The sequence below is a fragment of the Rhineura floridana genome, chromosome 2 (assembly GCF_030035675.1).
Source record: "Rhineura floridana isolate rRhiFlo1 chromosome 2, rRhiFlo1.hap2, whole genome shotgun sequence".
NCBI classification, from domain to species: Eukaryota; Metazoa; Chordata; class Lepidosauria; order Squamata; family Rhineuridae; genus Rhineura; species Rhineura floridana.
The window spans coordinates 118788559-118811974 of NC_084481.1; the positions used below are offsets into that span (position 1 = coordinate 118788559).

General features: G+C 40.8%; 1 protein-coding gene across 3 annotated transcripts in view; it reads right to left on the minus strand.

Annotated features, from left to right (window-relative positions):
* The window catches only part of INSC (INSC spindle orientation adaptor protein), a 250036-nt gene that overhangs the window by 69318 nt on the left and 157302 nt on the right, over positions 1-23416 (minus strand). For all 3 annotated transcript variants that reach the window (XM_061610294.1, XM_061610295.1, XM_061610296.1), the window contains one exon: positions 18269-18394. In XM_061610294.1, coding sequence (XP_061466278.1) covers positions 18269-18394 — 126 coding nt within the window. The remainder of the gene's footprint in view (positions 1-18268; positions 18395-23416) is intronic.

Consider the following 23416-nt stretch of genomic DNA (forward strand, 5'->3'; position numbering starts at 1 on the left):
TCCAGTGCTAGGATGGCTGATGAACTGAGGCAAGGAAGCTATCAGACACAAGAAGGATCCCTTCAGATAATGGATGTCTTGTCCAAATGAGAAGAAAAAGAAGCACAAACTTTTGCAAAATAAATGCAAGCAGACAACAAGGGATACAGAAGGAAAAAAAGAATTCAAGTACCATGTTGCTGAGAACAAAAAGACCAATACCAAAAAATTAAATACATTATTAGCAGGAGACCAGCTAGACATTATTTGATTGGAGAACTGCATCCCAAAATTCAGAGAAATGCGAATTTTGAAGGATGCCTGTGTTTTGGTTCCCATATTGTTTCAGAAAGTGTGAACTGAGTAGGTTCTCATTAAAATTCACACTGAAGAAAATTTCACCCCCACCCCTAGACCATACTTGGTATACTGTGTACTACTCTGTTCTGGTTGCCTCATCTCAAAAAGGGTATTATAGAACTGGAAAAGGTTCAGAGAAGGGCAATCAAAATGGTCAAGGGGTAGAGCAATTCCCCTATGAGGAAAGGTTACAATATTTGGGACTTTTTGGTTTAGAAAAAAAGACAAGGGGGGGACATGATAGAGGTGTATACATTTATGCATGGTGTGGAGAAAGTGGACAGGAAGAAAGTTTTCTCATAATACCCAGCGTCATCCAATGAAGATGAAGGCTGGAACATTCAGGACAAAAGAAAGTACTATTTTACACGTAATCGTTAAATTATGGGATTTGCTCTCACTAGATAAAGTGATGGCCATCACATTGTATGGTTTTAAAAGATGATTAGTCAAATTCCTCAAGGCTAAGGCTACCAATGGCTACTAGCCATGGTGGTGTAACACAAAGTATATAATGGAGAAAACGGTAGGGTGGAATGGCAATGAGAACAAAAATGAGAGTCTGTGATAATTGGAGCTTCAATGTATGTTAAACAGGCACACCTTTGACCTTGTGTAGCAGCAGATCATCACCGTCAACTAAGATTTCACTTCACAATTCTGATGAAATGGGCTTGAGTCTACTTTATTATGCCATAATAAATTTATTAGTTTTTAAGATCCCACAAGACTCTTTGCTGTTTTTGCTGCTTAATTCTGTACTCCTGTTTTCACAGTTTTTTCCCACTCTGTTGCATCCTCCTCAAAGGAAACTGTGCAGGTGCCATTTTCAACTAGAGTTGTGCACTATTGCCAGTTTTCCCCACCCCTATTCTGCCATCACATACCTCCTGTATTGCATAGGTTGCTCACACACCATTCACCATCAAGTAAAATAATAATAATTAAAAATTGAATATTTTGAACACTTTGAAACTGCATGGTCACCAAACCAAGAAATTGGGCATCCCATTAGCATACTAGAATTTTTTTTTTGCATACTAGAAACAGCATATTAGAAATGTCCATAATGACAACTTTAAGGTATGTTTTTTTACTCTGAGGGGGAAGGGGTGGTCAAAAACAAAGGGTGGTATAAGTTCTGTTACCACAAGGATTTCTGTTTGTACAATGGAACATATCATTCTTTCTCTCCTCCGACCATGCCCTGAACAGGTTTAGGGGGCACATAGGGGTGCACAAGGAGAGGAGGTGAAAAAAGTTCCATTGCACAGCCAAAAGCCCTTGAGCTCATGGAACTCCTTCACTGGATACTGCCCACAGATATACAAGCCAGACTCTCCCTGTTTTTTACTTTAATTTTTATTGCTGCCAGAACACCAATGCAGTTCCCCTTGACAACCATCATCAGGCAGCCACCATTGTTTTCCCCAGAATGTCCCAGACACAATATAATTCTGGGGTATTCTGGGAGGAAATGGTGACCACCTTTAGAGTGCACCTTTTTCTGTGGTGGTTGCTATTTTTCCCTTAGAATGCCCCAAAACAATTATAAATCTAGGGTTTCTGGGAGGAAATGGAGGCTGCTGGGAGAAGCTCAATGTCATAGTTATTGCTGCTGTAAGGGGTGGAAACTGCTGCTGTCCTATCTCCAATGATAATTCCAATTCCTTCCTACCACAGATCTGTAAAAAATTCCCTCCCCCAAATTCCAAAAACGGGCTCTCCAGATTTTACATCTTTGAATAGAGTGGATGCATGGAGGGGGCAGATTTCACCCAGCCTTATATTAGATCACTGTGGTTCTGTGGAGATCCTTAGGGTTGTGTACACATGCCATCTCCACTTATTTCTGTGATAGCACTCTTGATAGAACAAACCTGGTTGTGAGGTAACGGCTGTTGACCTGACACAAGAGTACATGTTGGGACCCACAAAGGAAATTCACAAAGGAAAACAAGGGAAGTTTGACCCTGATGCAATGTGGCTTCAGTTTCCCCGTCCCAACTCTTTCAGTGATTTACACCCTATCTGCACTGTATATTTAAAGGAGTATCGTGCCATGTTGCATAGTCATGGATTCCCCCAAAGAATCCTGGGAACTGTGGCTTGTTAACGGTGCTGTGATTTGTTAAGACACCATAGTCCTTTCAGAGAGCTACAGCTCACATACTTCCCTGAAAAGAGGAATTGATTCTGGAGATTGTAGCTGTGTGAGGGGGAAAGGGGTCTCTTAACAACTCTCAGCACCCTTAACAAACTATATTTCCCAGGATTCTTTGGGAGAAACCATGACTGTTTAAAGTGGCATGATAGTGCTTTAAATGTATAGTGCAGACGGGGTCAAAGCAGCAGTGTCCCTCACCACAAAAGGTATCCTTCTTCCATCCCCAGCTCACCATTAGCACCAGTCCACACTGCTTTCTTTTGCTGCAGTTATTCCCTGACAGCATGAACACACCACACAATTCTAGGCCTCAATAGTGGAAGCAAGGGTCTTACTGAATTCTTGCTATCTTTCTGCAGCGTTAGGGGGTAATAGGAGAGCCTTAGCTCATTGATAGAGCACATGCTTTGCATGCAGAAGGCCCCAAGTTCTATTCTGGTGATGGGTAAAGCAGTCTGCGCGAGATCCTGTGGAGCTGTTGCCAGTCAGAGTAAATGGTACTGGCCTAGATGAAGAAATAATCTGGCCTGGAGTAAAGTAACTCCCTGGGTTCCCTTTCTATGGGTTCTCAACAGTCATAGGGGGACATCACACTTGAGAAGCATAGGAAGTCTTTGGTTCACTATTGCTCTGCCGCCACCACACCATCCTGACTTACTGTCAGCACATCTCTGTGTAAGTATATATTAAGAGTAACTGTTGAAGTCCTCATATCCACTGGATGTCACTGTTACACAGCCCTACACTTTTGGATGCTGCAAGAAATAATTAACAGGCACAACAGGCTGAATTTTAAGAAGAGATTTTCCTCCTGGAGACTCAATTGTTCCGAGAGCCTCCTCTCATATCCACATCTATTAGCAAGAGTTCCTTGAATTAATGGCATCATAGAATTTATTACTGAGATCTGGTTTGTAACCTTTAGCCTCCTCTGCTGATTTTTATTTCAGTTATTCTGATGAGGGAATGACAGGAGTCCAATATAGAGTTTAACCAAGGATTTCGCACCAGCTCCTGTCTTATTTGGAGGCTGTTTGTTTGTCTGCTTGCTTGCTTGTAAAAAGAATGATATAAGGTAACCTGTATTCTGGATTGGGCAATGAGGCAAAGAAACGTACATTACAAGTATCCTGACCTCCGTGAATTAGACAGAGTTTAGCAGAAAAGCCATTTTAGATGTCCTTAAGAATCTTTTTTGCTCTGAAACTGCCATGCTTCCTGTACTTGTACTTTCAATTATCAGACTATAACAGGGATAGCCAACACAGTGCCCTCCAAATGTTGTCAGTCCCCATCAGGCCCAGCCAGCATGACCAGTGGTCAGGGATTATGGGAGCTGTACTCCAACGTCATCCAAAGGACACTACATTGGCTACTCCTAGAAAAGAATTCTAGAAATGAAAGCTTATGGCATAAATAAATATGCTAGGCTTGTTCTTTGTTTTAGAAACAGAGAGATTGCCTAAACTCTGTCTAAAGGCATTATTTTCTGTCTACTGCAATTGAGGGCTCCTGGCTTTGTAAAATACTTTTTCTTATGTCTCATGTTCTATCTACCAGCATTTTCTATCTATCAGTATCAGAGAAGGGAAGTTAAGGTTGTTCAGTTCATGGCTGAACTTTCTTTTGGAAGAACGCTTGGTTCTTTTTGAAAGTGCGTGCTGAGAAGTTAGAAAAGGGAAGCTTAAATTCCCTTATATAAAGGAGTGGCAGCTTCTTTTATTTCTTTTTTATATATTAAAAAAACCAACCCTACAAGGGTTTCCCCCAGAATGCCAACTTTCTTCCCAGAGGCCACCTCAGAATGATGCTACATCACAATGTAGCAGCACTCCAGGAACATTGAGGGCGGATGAAAATGGTGGCCACAGGACTCTAGCCACCAGCACAGGAAGCTGCCGTATACTAAGTCAGACCATGGGTCCATCTAGCTCAGAATTATCTACACAGATAGACAGTGGCTCTCCAGGGTTTCAGAAGGGGTCTTCCCCAGGATATTCCAGGGATTGAACCTAGGACCTTCTCCATGCAAAGCAGATACTCTGCCACTGAGTTCTCCTGCCACTTTTTACAAGCACCAGTGACTGTGTGCATTCACGTGAAGACACATAGAATATGCACAGAAACAAAGGATAAAAAGAGGCTTTCATGCTTGGCCAAACTCAAGAAAGGGGATACATTTGAGTTAGCTTTCAGGTTTAGACTGTGCCTCTGTGTCTTAAGATTTTTCTGATAAATCACTAAGTCAGCAGTATGGTTTGTAGTGAGAGGCAAAGCCAGCATGTCAGCAACTCTACTTCATTATAGTAGTGTGTTTGGCTCCAGTAAAGAATATGCTTTGGCAAGGAGATTTGGTGCCAACTGACACTGCTTTTTCTTTATGAACTATTGCAATCACTCCCAAAACACATTGACTGCTACTGGCCAATGTTTTTAACGTGCAGGGTCCAGATTCATAGGTTTACACAAGCCCTGCCTACCTGCTTGTTAACTCTGTGTGAATGTGTGTGCCATTGCTACTTAAACTAATAAGGTAGCTTTGGTTATGCATCTGCTACAGCCTTCTTCACTCATTATTAGGCTCATCCATACATTAAATGAGTGCACGTATGTCAGAAGTGGCAGGCTCAGGCATCTCACCATATATGCTTTCTGTTTCATGTCTGCAATGCATATACTTGTGCATGCACAGCCAGCTCTTCACACAATTGGCAACCCTAGTTTTGCCAGACTCCCAGATTGATGGAGAGCTGTGTTCTGACACAGGCAAGTTGCAGACATGCAACTGAATGCTTGTATAGCAAGGGACAGAGTTTGCCATAATGTAACCCCCCCCCATGCAGAGGAGATCCCAAAACATGTGAAGAGGGCTCTAGTCAGAGTCATGAGGTGATGTCTGTTTTGTTTTGGTGGTGCTTACCTCCTTCTTTGTAGACATGTTCAGTGTACGTCATGGGTATTATATAGCCACAAGAGTGGCTGTATACTATAACCAGCATAGATTTTTCGCACTGTACAATGTTAAATTGAAAATACCCCTATGTCATTCTGCTGCTTCCCGTAAGGTCATTTCAAAACAAAAGCTTGCAAAACTTATAGTCCTGAACTCAGAAACGGTTGCTTAACAACCCTCTAAGTTTTCATAGCGATACACAAACCATTCAGAGAGAATCTAGAATTCGAAGTTTAGAGTTCAAAGAGACAAAAAAATCCAGACTCCTGTTGGACTTTTTTGTCAGTGTTCTCATAATTTGTTGAAATTAATTAAAAATCAGCCATGTTCACAGAGGACCTGTAATTCTATTACTGACCTTGCTCCATACTCTGATCTTTATCTTCTGCAATTTAAAAGTTTAAAAAATGCATGGCTGATTGATTTTTAATTAATTTGAGAAATTTAACATTGGAGTCTATGATAGCACAGGCACGCTCAGTAAGAACCAACTGTCAGTGTTCTAATAGCTAGACTAACACCTTTCTCCCTCCCCCTACTCCCCCACCCTGCCCCTCCCCCAGGTCAGTTTCACCTATCCTAAGCATTATTGCACTGGAGTAAATCCACTGAACTCAATAAGCATGCAAATGATCAAACTTTCCCTCCACTCCTCCTCCTCCATCCTATCCCCTCTATCCTGCCCCTCTCCCTTCCTTCCCTCTCCTCTTCCCCTCCCCTCCCCTCCCCTCCCCCTCCTTCTCCTCACTGAACAGTTTCACCGATCCTAATTATGACTGCATGGAAGTAAATCCCATTGAACTCAATAAGCATGCAAATAATCGACCTGTCTTTTGCCTCCCTCTACCCTCCCTTCCTCTCCTTCCCCTTCCCCTCCCCTCACCCTCACCCCTCCTCCACCCTTCTTCCTCTCCTTCCCCCTCTTCTTTCTTCCTCCTACCAGCTCACTCCATCTTTGAAGATGCCAGAGTTGCCAGCACTCAACATATGCTCAGAGGCACATTTTACCAAATTTTTCCAAGCAACACAAGAAGTGGATTAGACTGTGAAAGACCAAATCAACTTGTGTTTGCATTTTGACAAATTTGTAGGGCAGTACAATATCTCAGAGAGGAGGTCAGGTCTCCTGTTCCCCTGGTGCATTCACTATAACTGCCCAATTTCCCCACTTTTTAAAGTTTGATAGAAATATCTGTTGGCTATAGATAAGTTCATAAACTGCAGGAGGTTTTGCCTATTAGTGAATTGATCTTTTAACTGGACCAAAAAAATTTTGATCCAGATTTTTTTATGACACTGGAGGACCCTCCGACATGTACAACACTGGAAGATCCCTTGGTACATCTCTGGAAACATTTCCCCCCCATTTCCTAACCAGCGGGGCCACAGATATGGTGGTTGCCTTGTCACAGAATCTCCTTCCCCCCAATGCCAGGATTGCTCTGCCCATTACATATTTTTCCTTCTTTTGGGGTGTGTGTGTATTTTTATGTTAATTACTTTTAGTCGTATTGAATATCCACTGGGTTATATGTATGCTCATTAATAAAAATATATAAATATTAACATATTTAAATGACTCAAACTGAGAGTTATCGTATTGAGTTAGGTCTTTCACCTAATTGGGGCTATATATATATATATATATATATATATATATATATATATGTATGTATTTCTTATTTTCCTACATTCTTCTCCTCTTGAAGTTCTCTCTCAGCTTTCACCACTGTGGGGAGGGAACATTTAAGCCTTGGTGCTGTAAATCTCATCACTGATTTTTCATTAAACACTGTCCTGAGTTTCAAAGCTGAGCAAGCTTTTTCTTTCTCTTCAGAAAAGTCCGCTTGCTTGCCAGGTGGGTTTCCCTGAGCTATAATAAAACAAAGTTATCATCAGTCACATTGGAGTTGGTTTCTCAGATGGAGTTCATTTCTCAGATGATTGTGGACTATTTGTCAACTTTGATTATTGCCTCTGTTTTATCCATTGTTATAAATCCCTGAATAAAATCAAAAGTGTCATCAGATGACCACAAGCTATTTCTCATTCACAATAGTCTGTTCACATCCTCTCATAATGACAGGCTTTTCAATCATAAATCTAGTACTATTGCTATTCTTCAAAATGAAATATTTAGCTTAAAGGAAAAATACCCTATGGTATAAAATGCCAAAGAATTATACAATGCCATTAAATTTTGAGTTCACCCTCTCCCCACAGCTAGGATTTAGGGGAAACACAGTTTCGTAAAATCACTCATTTTATTTGTATATTTGACATAGAATGTGAATACTCTTGTTGTTGGAAGTCTTAAGATAGACTGGAAAACCTAACAATCCCAACAAGCCACCATGTTGACAGGAGAATGCTTTGATCAAGTTTGAGTTGGTCTTGGAAGTAGTACTGAAGCCTTTGAATGCTAAAGGATCTTGACATTATCTACTCTTTTAAAATGAATAGAAAAATAATAAACAGCAGCAATGCATTGTGGCTTCATCGGGCATAAGTTTTTGCAGACTACACCCTAAATAGCATTTTAGTCAAAACTCGTAAGTAACCAAATATTGCAGTCACAAAAGAAACACACTCTGTAGTTCAGTCAGTTTGAATATTATTCTAGACATCTGTACACCCTTAAACATCTGCAGTGCTTTTATCAGCTCTGCTGTATCTTCATCCTAGAGGTTTTCAATGGGACTGCATGAATGCTCTGCCTCCTGGAAATGAGTTCACACTCACTGTGCTCCTCACTGATCCTTTTAGCTCAGCGCATCATGGCAGCTAAGTTTTGCTTAGCGTACCATCTGAACCCAGGCTTGTGATTAAGCTCTCTCCTCTTTAACCACGAGGAGCAGCCAAGAAAAAAAAGGGGCAGGGAAGAGCAAAGCAGGTGTGATCTCCTCCTCAGGAGCCCACACATTTGTGCTAAGCCATGGTTTGGCATAGCATTATGAGCAAATGCAGCCAATATGTTTAGTTTTTCATCTTAAAAATCTACAAAGCGTTTATCAACTCTGCTGTGTGTTCTTCCTGAAAGGTTGAAATGTGTTTTGTTTTTCAATATCTAGCTGTGAACTTTGTATATTTTTGTGATATTTTGACCCTTTTGCACCAAACTACCTCCTGTCATGTTGTTTATTTGTTTTATTTAATAAATTTATTAGCCAAATGCAGAGTAGGTTACAATAAAATCAGCAGATTAAAACACAATTTTAAACATTTAACTTAACTTAAGAACCAGAACAATACATTATAACCCCAATTCATTATTAGTAACTACCCGATGCCTGAGTGAACAGGTGAATCTTAACTAGGCAGTAAAAACCCATTAAGAGTTTATACCTGCCTTATTTCAGAGGGGAGCAAATTCCACAATGTAGGTGCCACCAAGGTGCATAAAGCTCTCCTCCAAATATCACCTGTCTGCAACAGAAAATGGATCCCTCAATTTATTTTGTTTCCATTTCAATAATTTTAAAGCTACAAAATCCATATTGAAAGCAGCCAGGAGTGAAAATGCATATATGAACACCCAGGCCATAAACTAAAATAAATCACAAAACTATCTGCCAAAGACAGCACATTTTCCACTGCTAATTAATTGAAGAAGCCTTTTGGGGAGGCAGTATCCAGTAAATGATAATCACGTGTCTGGGACTTTAATATTATTTGACTGTGCCACATCATTCAGTTCTTAAATAGTTTTGTTTCAGAAGGAACAACTACCATAGGAATCATCCTCCCACATTAAATGTCTCAATACATTTTGGTCATTTTGGGTCTGTCTGACTCTTCATTTGCAGCTGTGACCTATGTAATACTGAACAAAGGAGACTGTAAGACTTATTCACCAGATGTAGGATAGTTATTGGAGTCTGATGATCAGGCTGAGATGGCCCAGACTTGGTTGATAATACCATCATGAAGGAAAATTATGCTTGTAATTTAATGGCCATTATGTCATCTCTTATTGTTGTTTGTAATATTCTAAGCTTGAAAAGTTGGTAGTGACAATGATCTCCAGTAATTCTACATGCAGTTATGTGTAATAGTTAAAGATAATCACTACCAATTTTTCAAACTAGAAGTATGGCAAAAAAACCCAAAACACCACAATCAGAGGTGACATGGCTCTAAGAAGCATCTATCAATATCTCCTCTTGTTTCAAGCATTTCGTCTAAGTGGAGCTATTCAAAACACTTTGTACATGAGCAAATGAATTCTGCCTTTCTGGCAGCCTTATGAGAATACAAAGAGAAAGAGAAAGAGAGATTGATTTTCCCAGTCATGCAGTTTTATGTATTTTCCTGCTATCAAGAGAAGTTTCTTTCTTAAGTAGGCTCCTCAGAATAATCCTTATGGTTTTGAGCTCTGCAACCATCACTTTTTTGATCTACAAACAAGCACCACTGTAAACAGAGAAATATCAAACTACTGGAGCAATTTGTCTAAAGTTTAAAATATTTTAAACAAAGATTGTGAGTATTTAGCAATTCAGTGTATTTTATGCATTTGGAATAGGCTTTTACTTATCATGCACACTACTCAAGGGAAGTTACAAAACTTCAAAATAAGAAATGCCTTCTGTGTCCTGTAGACACCCAGACCGTAATCCTATACCCAGGAAGTAAGCCCATTGAACACAGCAGCATTTACTTCTGAGCAGACACACATAAGACTGCTCTGAAAGTTACACAAAACCTTCACCCACTTCTTTGGATCTACTATTGAAAAAAATGAAATGGACTGCCTTCAAGTCGATTCTGATTTATGGCGACCCTATGAATAGGTTTTTCATGGTAAGCAGTATTCAGAGGTGGTTTCCTCTGAGGCTGAGAGGCACTGACTGGCCCAGGTTACCCAGTGAGCTTCATGGCTGTGTGGGGATTTAGTCCAACACCTTAACCACTACGCCACACTGGCTACTATTAGAGTGCTGTAATCTACTCACCATTTATCCCTGCCTGGTCAGGATAAATCCATTCTCAGCTCTTCCAACTAGTCTTAGAAAAGTGCATCTAATCACTCCAAAATTTTTACTCCAGGCCTCCCACCCAAAATGTCTATTCTCCCTCCTCCTGAAAAATCATCCTCATAATCCCGTAAGGAACAATCCCTGCCCCTAATCCATTTAAAACGCACTTGGCAGTCGCTTCCTATATTGTGGCCTAATAGTCCAACAACCCTGCCTTGCCCTGTCATATCTGTCCCAAAAGGCTAAATAACAAGATTCATAGCAATAAAACATTTGCTGTTCCTCTAATCACAGCCTGTATTAGAAAGACCATTATCAGCCTCTCTGCAGCACACATACAATTCATCCTATCAATTTCTATGTAAATCAACAAATTCTAGCTATTGGGCTCTTCATGATGTTTTAAACAAATATACTTTGTTCAGTCATAATATTTGGGTATTGTTTTGATTAATGTTTGCAATGGTAATATGATGCTGCTTCCTTGATTACAGACGAGACCGTAGCCAGTAGTCAAGGACTATGGGAATCTGGAGGGCACCATGTTAGCTATCCCTGGTTTAATGCATTATCTGTTATCCTATAAAGAATAGGTGATAATTTATATTGCAGTAACTGGTATTCATACCGGCATGGGACTGCATTCCTTTTACTCTAATTAGATATTAGTTCTGACTAAGAAGTTTTCAGTTAAGCCCTACTGGCATCATCCAGGCACTGTCATGGATCTATAATGCTCTGGAGAGATGTCCTAATTTTAGTAATAGAGCTATTTCTTATCTGGAGCCCATCTGTCAAAAAGTATTATACTCCAAAGACAACATCCTTCGTTTAAATTTATTTCACTAATCTCAATTACAGCTTCTTTTTTAGAATGCGAAAAAGGCACAGAACAGGATTCTATTTGGTAATAGCTGGTCCTTAGACTTATTAACTTAGGCAAACGATTTAGAAGCCATTGTAAGCTGCTTAGAACCCATTCCAGCATGTAAGCTATGTAATTAAATAATTAAATAATCAATCCAGTTTGGGTTGGGCTATTGAGTGAGGTTGAATTTGGTTCTTTTTTCCTGTTCACACCTTGCCATTGTGTGAGCCCTTTTTATACGTCTTCACTTAGAGATATTACTCTTAGAGCTTGTCCACATGATTGTGTCTCAAAGCTGAAACCAATTTGCCCACCATAATTCTGAACAAAATTCAGTGTTCCAGATTTGGATGGCAAATATTATCCAAGTAGTCTCTGGATAAAAAATCAGAGAATAGTAAAGTTGGAAGAGGCCTATAAGGCCATTGAGTCCAATCCCAATACCTGAATATTCAGCAGATATTCCACAAATATGTGAAACATTTGAAATAATCTAAGCAGATGGCATAAAGTATAGTCAATATTTGACAGCATCTGATAGGTGACTTGCAATAGCATTTTGTACATGTTATATTAGCTTCAATTGTTAATCACGATTAATCAGGAAACGGACAAATTTTGATTCTGAAATGAGCAGGTTGAAGGTTGAGGTCAAATTCCAAGATCTAATTTCAACATAAAAGTTGCAAAATTCAAAAACTCAACATTAAAATATACTATCTAAAAATCAGAATTAAAACTAAATCTACAGGGGCAACCATGTGTCTCTCAGCTCCCTAGCAACAGCAATTCCCTGAAAATATGCTATAGCATGACGTAGTGTCATTTCACAGAGATATAGTGGGATGAACTGGCTCCAGATATCACTAGGAGTGCTGCCACCACTTTCCTATGACAAAGAGAGAGAGAGAGAGAGAGAGAGAGAGAGATCCTCTTCTGCTGACCATCACAAATGTTATGATTGCCATCTCCAATACTAAAAGTGTTTTATTAGCTCACTACAGATTTGGATTTCTTTGTCCTCTGTTCTACTTTTTGTCCACCAATGTGAATATACTAAGAAAAGTTCCATTTGGGGTTTTCAGCACAACACCTTTCCAGAACAAGAATTCTGGTCCAACTAGTTGGTCCACTAAATCCCCCATCATAACAGACTCTGTTTTATTCAAATTTGACTTGAGTTTATTCATTTTCATCCTGATTTTGATGTTAGAAGAAAGTCATCACCATACCATGTTTTTAAATTGTTTTAAATTTTTTAAATTGTGTTTTAAATTGTTTTTAAAAGATGTGTTTTAAATTTGTAAATTTGTTTTTAATGTTTTTAGTTACTGTAAACTGCCCAGAGAGCTTCGGCTATGGGGTGGTATTTTACTTTACTTTATTTGCGGTCAAAGACCCATCCTATTACAGGCATATAAAAATTGTACATTTACATCCATAAAATACACACATTAGGTAAGTGGAATTTCCAACTGTAACAATTGCACGGCATATATAAAATTTGCAACCTTCATTGTTGTTTCTTTCTTTATTCCTGTAATTAAATAACGTAACTTATTATCAGGGTCTAACCGCACAATACTTTCCATTTTGCCAGATAGAAATTTGCGACGCACAGCTTCATAAATGGGGCAGTTAAATATAACACGATAGAGTGTTTCAATACTACCTTCCCCACAGGGACATACATGTTGTTCATAAGGAATTCCTTGGTACCTCCCAGTATGGGGTGGTATACAAATACAATAAATAAATAAATAAATAACTAGATCTGTTGAAAAGGAGAATTAGAGTGGGGTGCTATCACCATATCGATGGCATGCCATTCTTTCTCCAGTAGTTGCATTAAAAGTTAAAAAGCACAAGAGACAAAATTTAACCTTTAGGACCATTTTCATGGAGAGGAACTACAGCGTTCCACAAGCGCCTTCTGGAACCTACCCTGCAAGAAACAACTGCTCCACCAACACCCAGTCCATGTAGGTGATCCAGACAGATACCATGGCCAATGACAGTGAAAGCTGCTAAGGGCAGAGGAATTGACAGGTCACATTCCTTTCTTCCAATGTAAGTTGGCAGTTGGGGCTTTCTACCCAATAGCTATGCAGCTTCGCTTACCTGCGCGAAGCTCTGGGGAGCAGTAGCACAGTTGCGGCCGAGGGTGAAGTCGCAGTAGCCATTTTGAAGAAGGGAACGTCGCTCGTCGCATTGGGATGACGCGCGACGTTCTGCACGGAGGGGGCGGAGCTATGGGCCTATTTAAGCCCGCTCAGCCCCCTCCGACTTCCTCTTGGCTCGCGACGCCCGTCCCGCCCTCCCTCTTTTACAGTGTGACCATGGTTGCTTCGGGGCTGAGTAGGAATTTTTATCCTGCCCACCCTTGTTGGCGGGCAGGTTTTTTGCCTGCTCCACACTTTGGGGGATGGAGGGAACTGGGTTAGAGGGTGTCGTGATTAATAGGCTGTGTTTTGGCTAATTTGGCTAATTTGGTTCAAATCAAATTATTAACGTGGACATATTTTGGACATGGATTCGGTAAAGTGCGGGAGGGGAAATAGGTAATGACAGCTAGGTGGCCCCCTTAGGCACCTTTCAAGGTGATTGGTGGTTCCGGAGGCCTGTCTCTCAGGGTTATACGGCCCGAGGGCAGGATATGGACTGCTTTTGGGGCCAACTTACCTCATCCACCTGAGGGTTCTACGGCCCCGGGGGGTGATGACGTGGGAAGGCCTCCCTACTCACCTACAAGGTGTGGCCGGGGCAAGGGGTAAGCAAAAGGGGGCTTGCCATTTGCCCCAGCAGGGGCTGGTCGCCCGAGAGCTGTAGGGCAAGCTGCTTGCCTATAGTTAGTTCCCGCACTTAGGTTTCACCTCTGCAGGTCGCTTTAAACGTTCTTGTTTATAATTTAATAAAGTGGCCCTTTATTCAACCATAGCTGCTGTTGTCTGCGTATTATTTCACCCATCGACCGCAAAATATATCCAATGACTAATACAAAACCCGCATGAGTCTGCATAGCTAGCTTTCAGCGCTCATGCAGGGCTGTCCCAGGAAATGGTACCTGCTTTTTCTAGGATACATCCCACACTCCCATTATGTTCTACAATGCCCAATTTGCACTGTAAAGAGTTGGCATTTGGATTATTGTGTACAGATTACACTGTTGTTTACTGTTACTTTTATGCTAAAATAATGTTTTGACTGATGAAATAATATTTTCGGAGGGGGGATTATGATAACATCCGTTAAATTTCTCAAGGGTTGTGTGTTGACAATCTTACTGATAGCTTCTAATTTTTCCAGTTACAGGTGAAGCTGAAGAACACTATATCTATAATTTTTTTTTAAAAAAAACAGAACATTTTCCACCGCATTTCTGTTTGCTCGCACACACTGGTGTTCTTCCCCTAGAGGAACCTGCACAGGATGTTTGTATTATTTCTTGTAACTAACCATTATAATCTCTTCATGAGCATGCCAGTCCCAGTTACCACAATACAGCACTAAATATTCCATTAGGTGATGCAGCCTGTTTTATCATTTTAAATGGTCTTGTAGAAACATTAGTGGCTTAGAAAACTAATTGCCCAAAAATGTTGTTTTGACCTGTGTGATCTAAATTTCATTGCTTTGTCCCCAACTTCCAATTTCATGAATCTGTTTGTGATTTAAACTTATGTTTCTGAAGTCTAATGCACTATGAGGTTTTGTGCAAAGTACCATAATGTACCGGGAACAAATTAACGCAGCATAATTATACATAGGAAAGATATAACAGCTGCCTGGGGTGGCATTTTTAAAATGTAGAAAGGGAGGTAGCTGCAGATCTCTTCCTGAAACCTTGTCAATGGAGTTGAGTTTATGTTTCTGAGAATTTTCACAAGATTGTTCTACAATTTATATATTAAACGCTTCCCAATTGTCTTCAAACAAAAAGAAATGCATGCAGCATTGGATCACAATGATTTTGCAAAACTAAATAAAATTAATCATTTTAGAAAAGAATTGACATGCAAGAGCTTCAACAGTGTAATCCTATACATATCAGAAGTAAGATCCATTGTGTTCACAGTGGCTTACTCCTATGTAAGTGGGAATAGGATTGCAGCCTCACTTTTCTTTCACTTCCCATGACTGAAATTTTTAAGCATTGTTGGTGAATGGAAATGAGAATATTTTAATGGCTTCTTATGGCAGCTAAATGCTCTCTGAGCTGTAATCTTCTGATGAAGGGTGGCATATAAATCCAATAAATAAATAAATATTTGCCTCAACTACTAGGTTCTGTCTTACCAAAGACAGCATTTAGTTGTTCTGCATGTATGTCAAGCATATTGTGCCATTGTGTTAGAATTCCAAAAATCACTAATTTTGTCATTTCCTAGGTTTTTTTAAAGTGCTTTAAATATTGTAGCTGATAATATTACATGGGTATGTAGCAAAGCTCTTTTTACATGGTCATAGGAAAGGGGGGAAATGTAGTAAAGATGATTATAGAAAAGCTATCTCCTATCTTGGGCAGCCTCTGAACCAAAAGTGCCAGGGATTGGACCTAGGACCTTCTGCACACAAAACATGAGCTCTTCTGCTAAATTCCCCTCCTGTGGTTAGTGGTACCCTTTAATGCAGCATAAGCCCCAGGGCCAGCACCAGCCTGCCCCGGGCCCTCAGTGTCATACTCCCCAACATCCCCTCCTGATACAGGCAACGTGAGCCTTAAGTAGGCTGGCCTCCCCACCCCACTTACCTCCCACATCAGTGCACATGCCCTATGTGCTCAACTGCTTAGGGATGCTCCTACCGCCATCTTGGGTGATGGCAGGCATGCACCTGCAGCGTTTGCAGCGTGTGCAGTGTGCACACTGATGCAGGAGGTAGGTGGGATGGGCAGGTTTTATTTAAGCCTGTGTTGCCTGTATTAGGTGTGGATGTATATTGCCTGGGAGCTCCTGCTCTGTGATATGCAGCAGTGTCGGGTCGCTGAGTCCTGCAACCCAAAGCTGGTGTGGAACACAGAGCAGGAGCTCCACCTTCCCAGGCTAAGGAAGGGCTCTTCAGGGGCCAACCTGCTGTCCACTGGCGCCAGGCCTCATATTTCTCTTCACTGTTTGTATATTTTAATATTTTCTCTCCTTTATAACATAGATGCAATTTTGCAGAAAACATAAATACAAATGGCTCAATCCCCCTTGTCTCCCTTTTCTGCTTGGAAATGGAAACAGGACACAGAGCAGGAAAAGGGGCATTCTGCCATTGCCCCTGCAGAGACGATACTGGATAACTGCCAAAGTCCATGGCACTCAGGTTCTCATTAGTTCACCTGAAATAATCCCTAATATTTGTAGGAATGCACAAATGACAGTCAAAGAATTGCAAGGTAGAAATCATGGATCACATACTGTACTTCCTTAATATTCATATCACAGTGAGTCCTGCAGCAGCAACTCTAGTAAGTAGCTTTTCCAGGGGAATGCTGATCAAGAAGATCTTATAAATTCCTTCCATTTAAAAATATTGCCATCCTAGGTTAACTGCGAAAAGGAAACTAAATCTCTCTATGCATGCTCCAAGCCCAACTACAATATGAAGAAAAAACTGTGGACAATTGGCTTATAGTTTTCACTTTTGCTGCAGATGTTCTATCATTATTTGCTTCCCTTCAAGGCATTAAATTACAAGACATGTAATTGTAAAGCAGAAATGAAATCATTTATCATTAGTTGAAGAGGCACATTATTCAAACATACAAGATGTTTTTTATGAAATATGAAGGATGAGATCATGATTTAGTGACTGTAATAGTGCTCATTTTCCTAAGTTTAAAAATGGGAAGGGAGACCATGAGCAATTCAAATAATAAATGGTGGCTTTTTCATGTTTACTATAAGAGTTTGTCAAATATCTGCCTTTGACAATTATAATTAGCTTGTGTAGCACATTGCTAAAAACCTCTTTCTGATCTTCAGCTGTTATATTTGTCTCAGAACTGGTGCTACTCTACCTCTTATGTGTCACCTCATCACTGAAGTGATGTCAGGAAAATGACTTTATTTAGAACTCTCTACATTTCAATGAATTTTTGTTTGGGGGGGTGAGGGTTAAAGAGGACAAATTTATAAACAAAGTCATATAATAAATTCAGAGAGAATCACTTCATATACTTCTTATCAGGTAACTCTATATTTACTTTCCCATGTAAAATGGTAACTGCATAGCCTCCAAGTAGTTATTACAGCCAATTGAACATGTTATTATCATTCTAATGGGACAAGGTAAATAATGAAAGTGTATGTTTGGTGTAGGAAAATGGAATTTGTTATCATCATTGGAAAGAAAAAATAAAACTCTGCTAATTCAGAAGGAGCTTCTGGATGTTTATGGCAAGGATAAAATAGTTGGAAGTAGAATCAGTATACCACCCTGAGCTCCTTGTGGGGAAGCCAGGATAAGAATGCGGTTGATAGATATTATCATAGCAATCCTTGTACACTATAACATAGATCAGAGTTATAGTTATGTCAAGATTTGTTCCAGGATGCTATGCTACGGTATTCTACTGTAAACAAAAAGAAGGGAGAATCCAGAAAACACCCAGCAGAGAAATAAACCTTCTCCAAAGGACTGTTTGCTACTTGCAAGTTGTTCAAGATCTACAGGCAGAAAATGGTAGCTTAATAAAAGCACAACAATTAAAATAAATGGCAGTGTTGCTATCTATCTCAAGGTGATGATATTCACAACCCTGATCTGTACCTCAAACACAAAATAATTATTTCTTGAACAATCCATCGCCAGAGGTTGAATATTTGTGGCCAACTCCTCAAGGTATAAGTCCCTGTTTGGTAAGAATATACAATTTATGTTGATCCATGGCTCATGGCTTCATTATGCATACAGTAACACAAGTCCTAAGGAAAAGGCATTGCTTTTGCAGAGACAGAGTGCTGAGGTGATCATACCTTTTCTAGATGTTGGATGCTTTCTTCCACACAGCAGACGGATGCCAGCGTCCTGAGAGTCTGAGGATAAAGACACCTGAAGCAATCCTGACGGCAGATCTTAAAGAGGGCAACAATGCCTCCTTCCTGTAGAAAAAAATCAGGACACAAGTTGATATAAATTATCCTACAGTCTGATGCTGCGCATTAAGTCTTATTTCAGGGTCAACTGTTGCTCTTTTAGTAATTTCTTCTACATACCTATCACCACCACAACGGAATTTATTTTTGAGATGACTTAAGTGAAGCCAGCCATCTGTAATAGAGAAAATCTCTGAAAAATCTGTGTGCCTGCATTACATTCATCACTCTCTCTAAGAACATAAGAACAGCCTGCAGGATAAAGCCAGTGGCTCATCTAGTCCAGCATCCTGTCCTCACAGTGGCCAACCTGGTGCCCATTGGAAGCCCACAAGCAGGACCTTAATGAAAGAGCACTCTTCCCTTCTGCGGCTACAGGCAACTGGTTTTCAGAAGCATACTGCCTCAGACTATGGTATTTCTATTTTTAAGCTGGGTGTGCTGTGTATAGGTTTGATGGGCACCTGCCAACTGTACACAGGGAAACACAGGACAGGAGTGAGTCCTACAGATGACGGGACCACTGAGGTATTCAGATAAATAGTGGATTGTGGGGAGGCCCTGGCTTTCTCCAAAACATATGGATCTGAGGGTTGCGTGCACCTGTTCCCCTCATGCTTCCTTCGAATGTTGGCAGCAGAGAGCATTTGGCAGTGGAGAGTTAGGTCACCTCCTCTGAACACCATTTCCACTACCCAAAGGATTTGTTGCAACAGAACAAATCCTCTTCCAAGACAAATCCTCTCCCGCCCCGCAAAGGATTATTTAAACAAGTTCACTGTTTACCAGGGCTGGCTGTGGACTCTAATTATCCTTGACTATTGCCCATGGTGTCTGAGGCTGATGGGAGCTGGAGTTGAACAAGTTCTGGACAGCCACAGAATAGCTATTTCTGATTTAAAGGATCCGTGAAGAGGAGAAAACTGGCCTCAAAAGGACATGCTTCCTCAGAGGCCAGCTCTCCTACTTCATCTGTCCCTCACTAGCTCCTCTGAGCTTAATAACTACACTAATATCAGCTTTCCACAAGTAGGAATTCTTTGCATCTGTCTTCACAGTGGAAGATATAGGGCAGATCCCTGAACCTGAACTAACATTTGCAGGAAGGGATTCTGAGGAACTGAGACAAATAGTGGTAACGAGAGAGGAAGTTCTAGGCTTAATGGACAATATAAAAACTGACAAATCACCAGGCCCGGATGGCATCCACCCGAGAGTTCTCAAAGAACTCAAATGTGAAATTGCTGATCTGCTAACTAAAATATGTAACTTGTCCCTCGGGTCCTCCGTGCCTGAGGACTGGAAAGTGGCAAATGTAACGCCAATCTTCAAAAAGGGATCCAGAGGGGATCCCGGAAATTACAGGCCAGTTAGCTTAACTTCTGTCCCTGGAAAACTGGTAGAAAGTATGATTAAAGCAAGATTAACTAAGCACATAGAAGAACAAGCCTTGCTGAAGCAGAGCCAGCATGGCTTCTGCAAGGGAAAGTCCTGTCTCAGTAACCTATTAGAATTCTTTGAGAGTGTCAACAAGCATATAGATAGAGGTGATCCAGTGGACATAGTGTACTTAGACTTTCAAAAAGCGTTTGACAAGGTACCTCACCAAAGACTTCTGAGGAAGCTTAGCAGTCATGGAATAAGAGGAGAGGTCCTCTTGTGGATAAGGAATTGGTTAAGAAGCAGAAAGCAGAGAGTAGGAATAAACGGACAGTTCTCCCAATGGAGGGCTGTAGAAAGTGGAGTCCCTCAAGGATCGGTATTGGGACCTGTACTTTTCAACTTGTTCATTAATGACCTAGAATTAGGAGTGAGCAGTGAAGTGGCCAAGTTTGCTGACGACACTAAATTGTTCAGGGTTGTTAAAACAAAAAGGGATTGTGAAGAGCTCCAAAAAGATCTCTCCAAACTGAGTGAATGGGCGGAAAAATGGCAAATGCAATTCAATATAAACAAGTGTAAAATTATGCATATTGGAGCAAAAAATCTTAACTTCACATATACGCTCATGGGGTCTGAACTGGCGGTGACCGACCAGGAGAGAGACCTCGGGGTTGTAGTGGACAGCACAATGAAAATGTCGACCCAGTGTGCGGCAGCTGTGAAAAAGGCAAATTCCATGCTAGCGATAATTAGGAAAGGTATTGAAAATAAAACAGCCGATATCATAATGCCGTTGTATAAATCTATGGTGCGGCCCCATTTGGAATACTGTGTACAGTTCTGGTCGCCTCATCTCAAAAAGGATATTATAGAGTTGGAAAAGGTTCAGAAGAGGGCAACCAGAATGATCAAGGGGATGGAGCGACTCCCGTACGAGGAAAGGTTGCAGCATTTGGGGCTTTTTAGTTTAGAGAAAAGGCGGGTCAGAGGAGACATGATAGAAGTGTATAAAATTATGCATGGCATTGAGAAAGTGGATAGAGAAAAGTTCTTCTCCCTCTCTCATAATACTAGAACTCGTGGACATTCAAAGAAGCTGAATGTTGGAAGATTCAGGACAGACAAAAGGAAGTACTTCTTTACTCAGGGCATAGTTAAACTATGGAATTTGCTCCCACAAGATGCAGTAATGGCCACCAGCTTGGATGGCTTTAAAAGATTAGACCAATTCATGGAGGACAGGGCTATCAATGGCTACTAGCCATGATGGCTGTGCTCTGCCACCCTAGTCAGAGGCAGCATGCTTCTGAAAACCAGTTGCCGGAAGCCTCAGGAGGGGAGAGTGTTCTTGCACTCGGGTCCTGCTTGCGGGCTTCCCCCAGGCACCTGGTTGGCCACTGTGAGAACAGGGTGCTGGACTAGATGGGCCACTGGCCTGATCCAGCAGGCTCTTCTTATGTTCTTATGTTCTTAGGAAGCCCAAGGTCTATGTGTGGGTGGGTGTGAAACCAATGGAATATTTGAATATGGCAAACAGTTTTATAAATGTTTGCACACATGACTAAAAAACAATCACACTGCACTTACCCTAAATCAAAGAAAGTATGTACCGCATAGAGTTTGGCACCGCACATTTAAAAGCCTGTACAGTTTACAGAATGACACCAAGACCATCAAGCTTCACTGAGCGGCTATATTTCTTCTCTACAGCTTTATTAAGTGGGAACTTTAAATGGATGACACTGCTAGATCTCCGCTGACACTAGGGCATTAGCTGGAAACAACTGTGTGACAAAAAGGGCCCATGTTATCATCTACCACTGATAGAAAGTGAACTATCAAGTATACTGTCAGCAAGACGCACAATATTTTAACTGCAAAGCATCATTTGCAACTTAACAAACCTACTGGGAGAGACTCCAGCTGCATTACCAAATGGCTCCCCTTTTCTATTGCTTTTATCTGCATGGGAAACAGAAATGCCTCAATGCAGGTAGAAGACTGATGTGCTCATTCTAAAGCAACCCAACACAGAAGAATACAACATTATTATATATGATTTATTAAATATTATTATTTATTAAATATTTAATAATATTATTAGTATTAAATTTATATTCCACTCTTCAAGGTGGTATGCACAGTGTTTTCCTCTTGTACTCTCACAATACCACTCTGATGTGGGAGAGAGGCTGAGTCAAGGTCATCCAGATGAGCCCAGGACTAACCAAGGATTCAAGCCCCAGTTTCTCATCAATAAGGCAAACACCCTGTCCATAGCTGAGTCAAACTCAACTTTGCACAGATAACTCATTGCTTAAGCTACTGGGCTCAGCAATTGGGAAACAACACAGCTCATGAAGGATGCTGGAAAATGTTCAGAGGAGACTTGCAATTACAAAAAAAGACAGAGAAGGCTAAGCAGATGGTTCAACAGCTCCTTAGGGACTAAACATGCTTAATCTAAATGGAAAGCGTTAGAGGCAGTAGGTTGCTGGAGCTTTTCAAACATTCTTGTACATTAATTGGTCTTGCTGGGCACAACCCTTTATTGCCACAGGATGAAAAACCTGGAGTAATAGCATTGGTTTCAGTGATGTAGCCTGTAATAGAATAAATCTATGTTCCATGGGTGTGTTTGTGTGTAAGAGAGAGAGAGAGAAAGAACACTAAACTACCTAATTTAAAGTCCACCTTCTAGATCCTCCAGCCAATTGGCAATGTAAAGTGATGCCAATTTTTTGGTTCCCAATTGTTGTAAAGTCTTAACTCCGGTGGCATTGGTTTGGTGAACAGGCAGTAATTCATGCCATTGCTACTTCTTTGGGGGTTCTCCTAGAACCGTCTCTGTCACTTGAGGTTCAGGTAGCCTCGGTGGCACGGAGTGCCTTCTACCAACTTCGGTTGCTGGCCCAGCTGTGCCCCTATCTGGACAGGGATAACCTGGCTTCAGTTGTCCATGCTCTGGTAACCTCCAAGTTAGATTACTGCAATGCACTCTACATGGGGCTGCCTTTGAAGACGGTTCGGAAGCTGCAGCTTGTGCAAAATGCAGCAGCCAGATTGGTAACAGGAACCAGATGGTTCGAACATATAAAACCGATTCTGGTCCACTTGAATTGGCTGCCTGTATGTTTGCAAGCTCAATTCAAGGTACTGGTTTTAACCTATAAAGCCTTACATGACTTGGGACCACAATACCTGATGGAATGCCTCCCCCAACACAAACCCACCCGTACACTACACTCAACATCCAAGGCCCACCTCCGGGTGCCTACTCGTAGAGAAGCTGGGAGTCTGGCAACAAGAGAGAGGGCCTTCTCAGTGGTGGCCGCCAAATTATGGAATGATGCCCCTGACAACGTGCGCCTGGGGCCAATACTGTTATCTTTTTGGCACCAGGTCAAGACTTTCCTCTTCTCCCAGGCATTTTAGCATGTGTTTTTAAATTGTTTTTTTTAAAAGTGTTTTTAGTTTTGTATATTTGTTTTTAATTGTTGTAAAACATTAAAAACAAATATACAAATTTTAAAACACTTTTTAAAAAACCAATTTAAAAAACACATGCTAAAATGCCTGGGAGAAGAGGAAAGTCTTGACCTGTTGTCAAAAAGATAACAGTTTTTTAAAATGTTTTTAATTGTT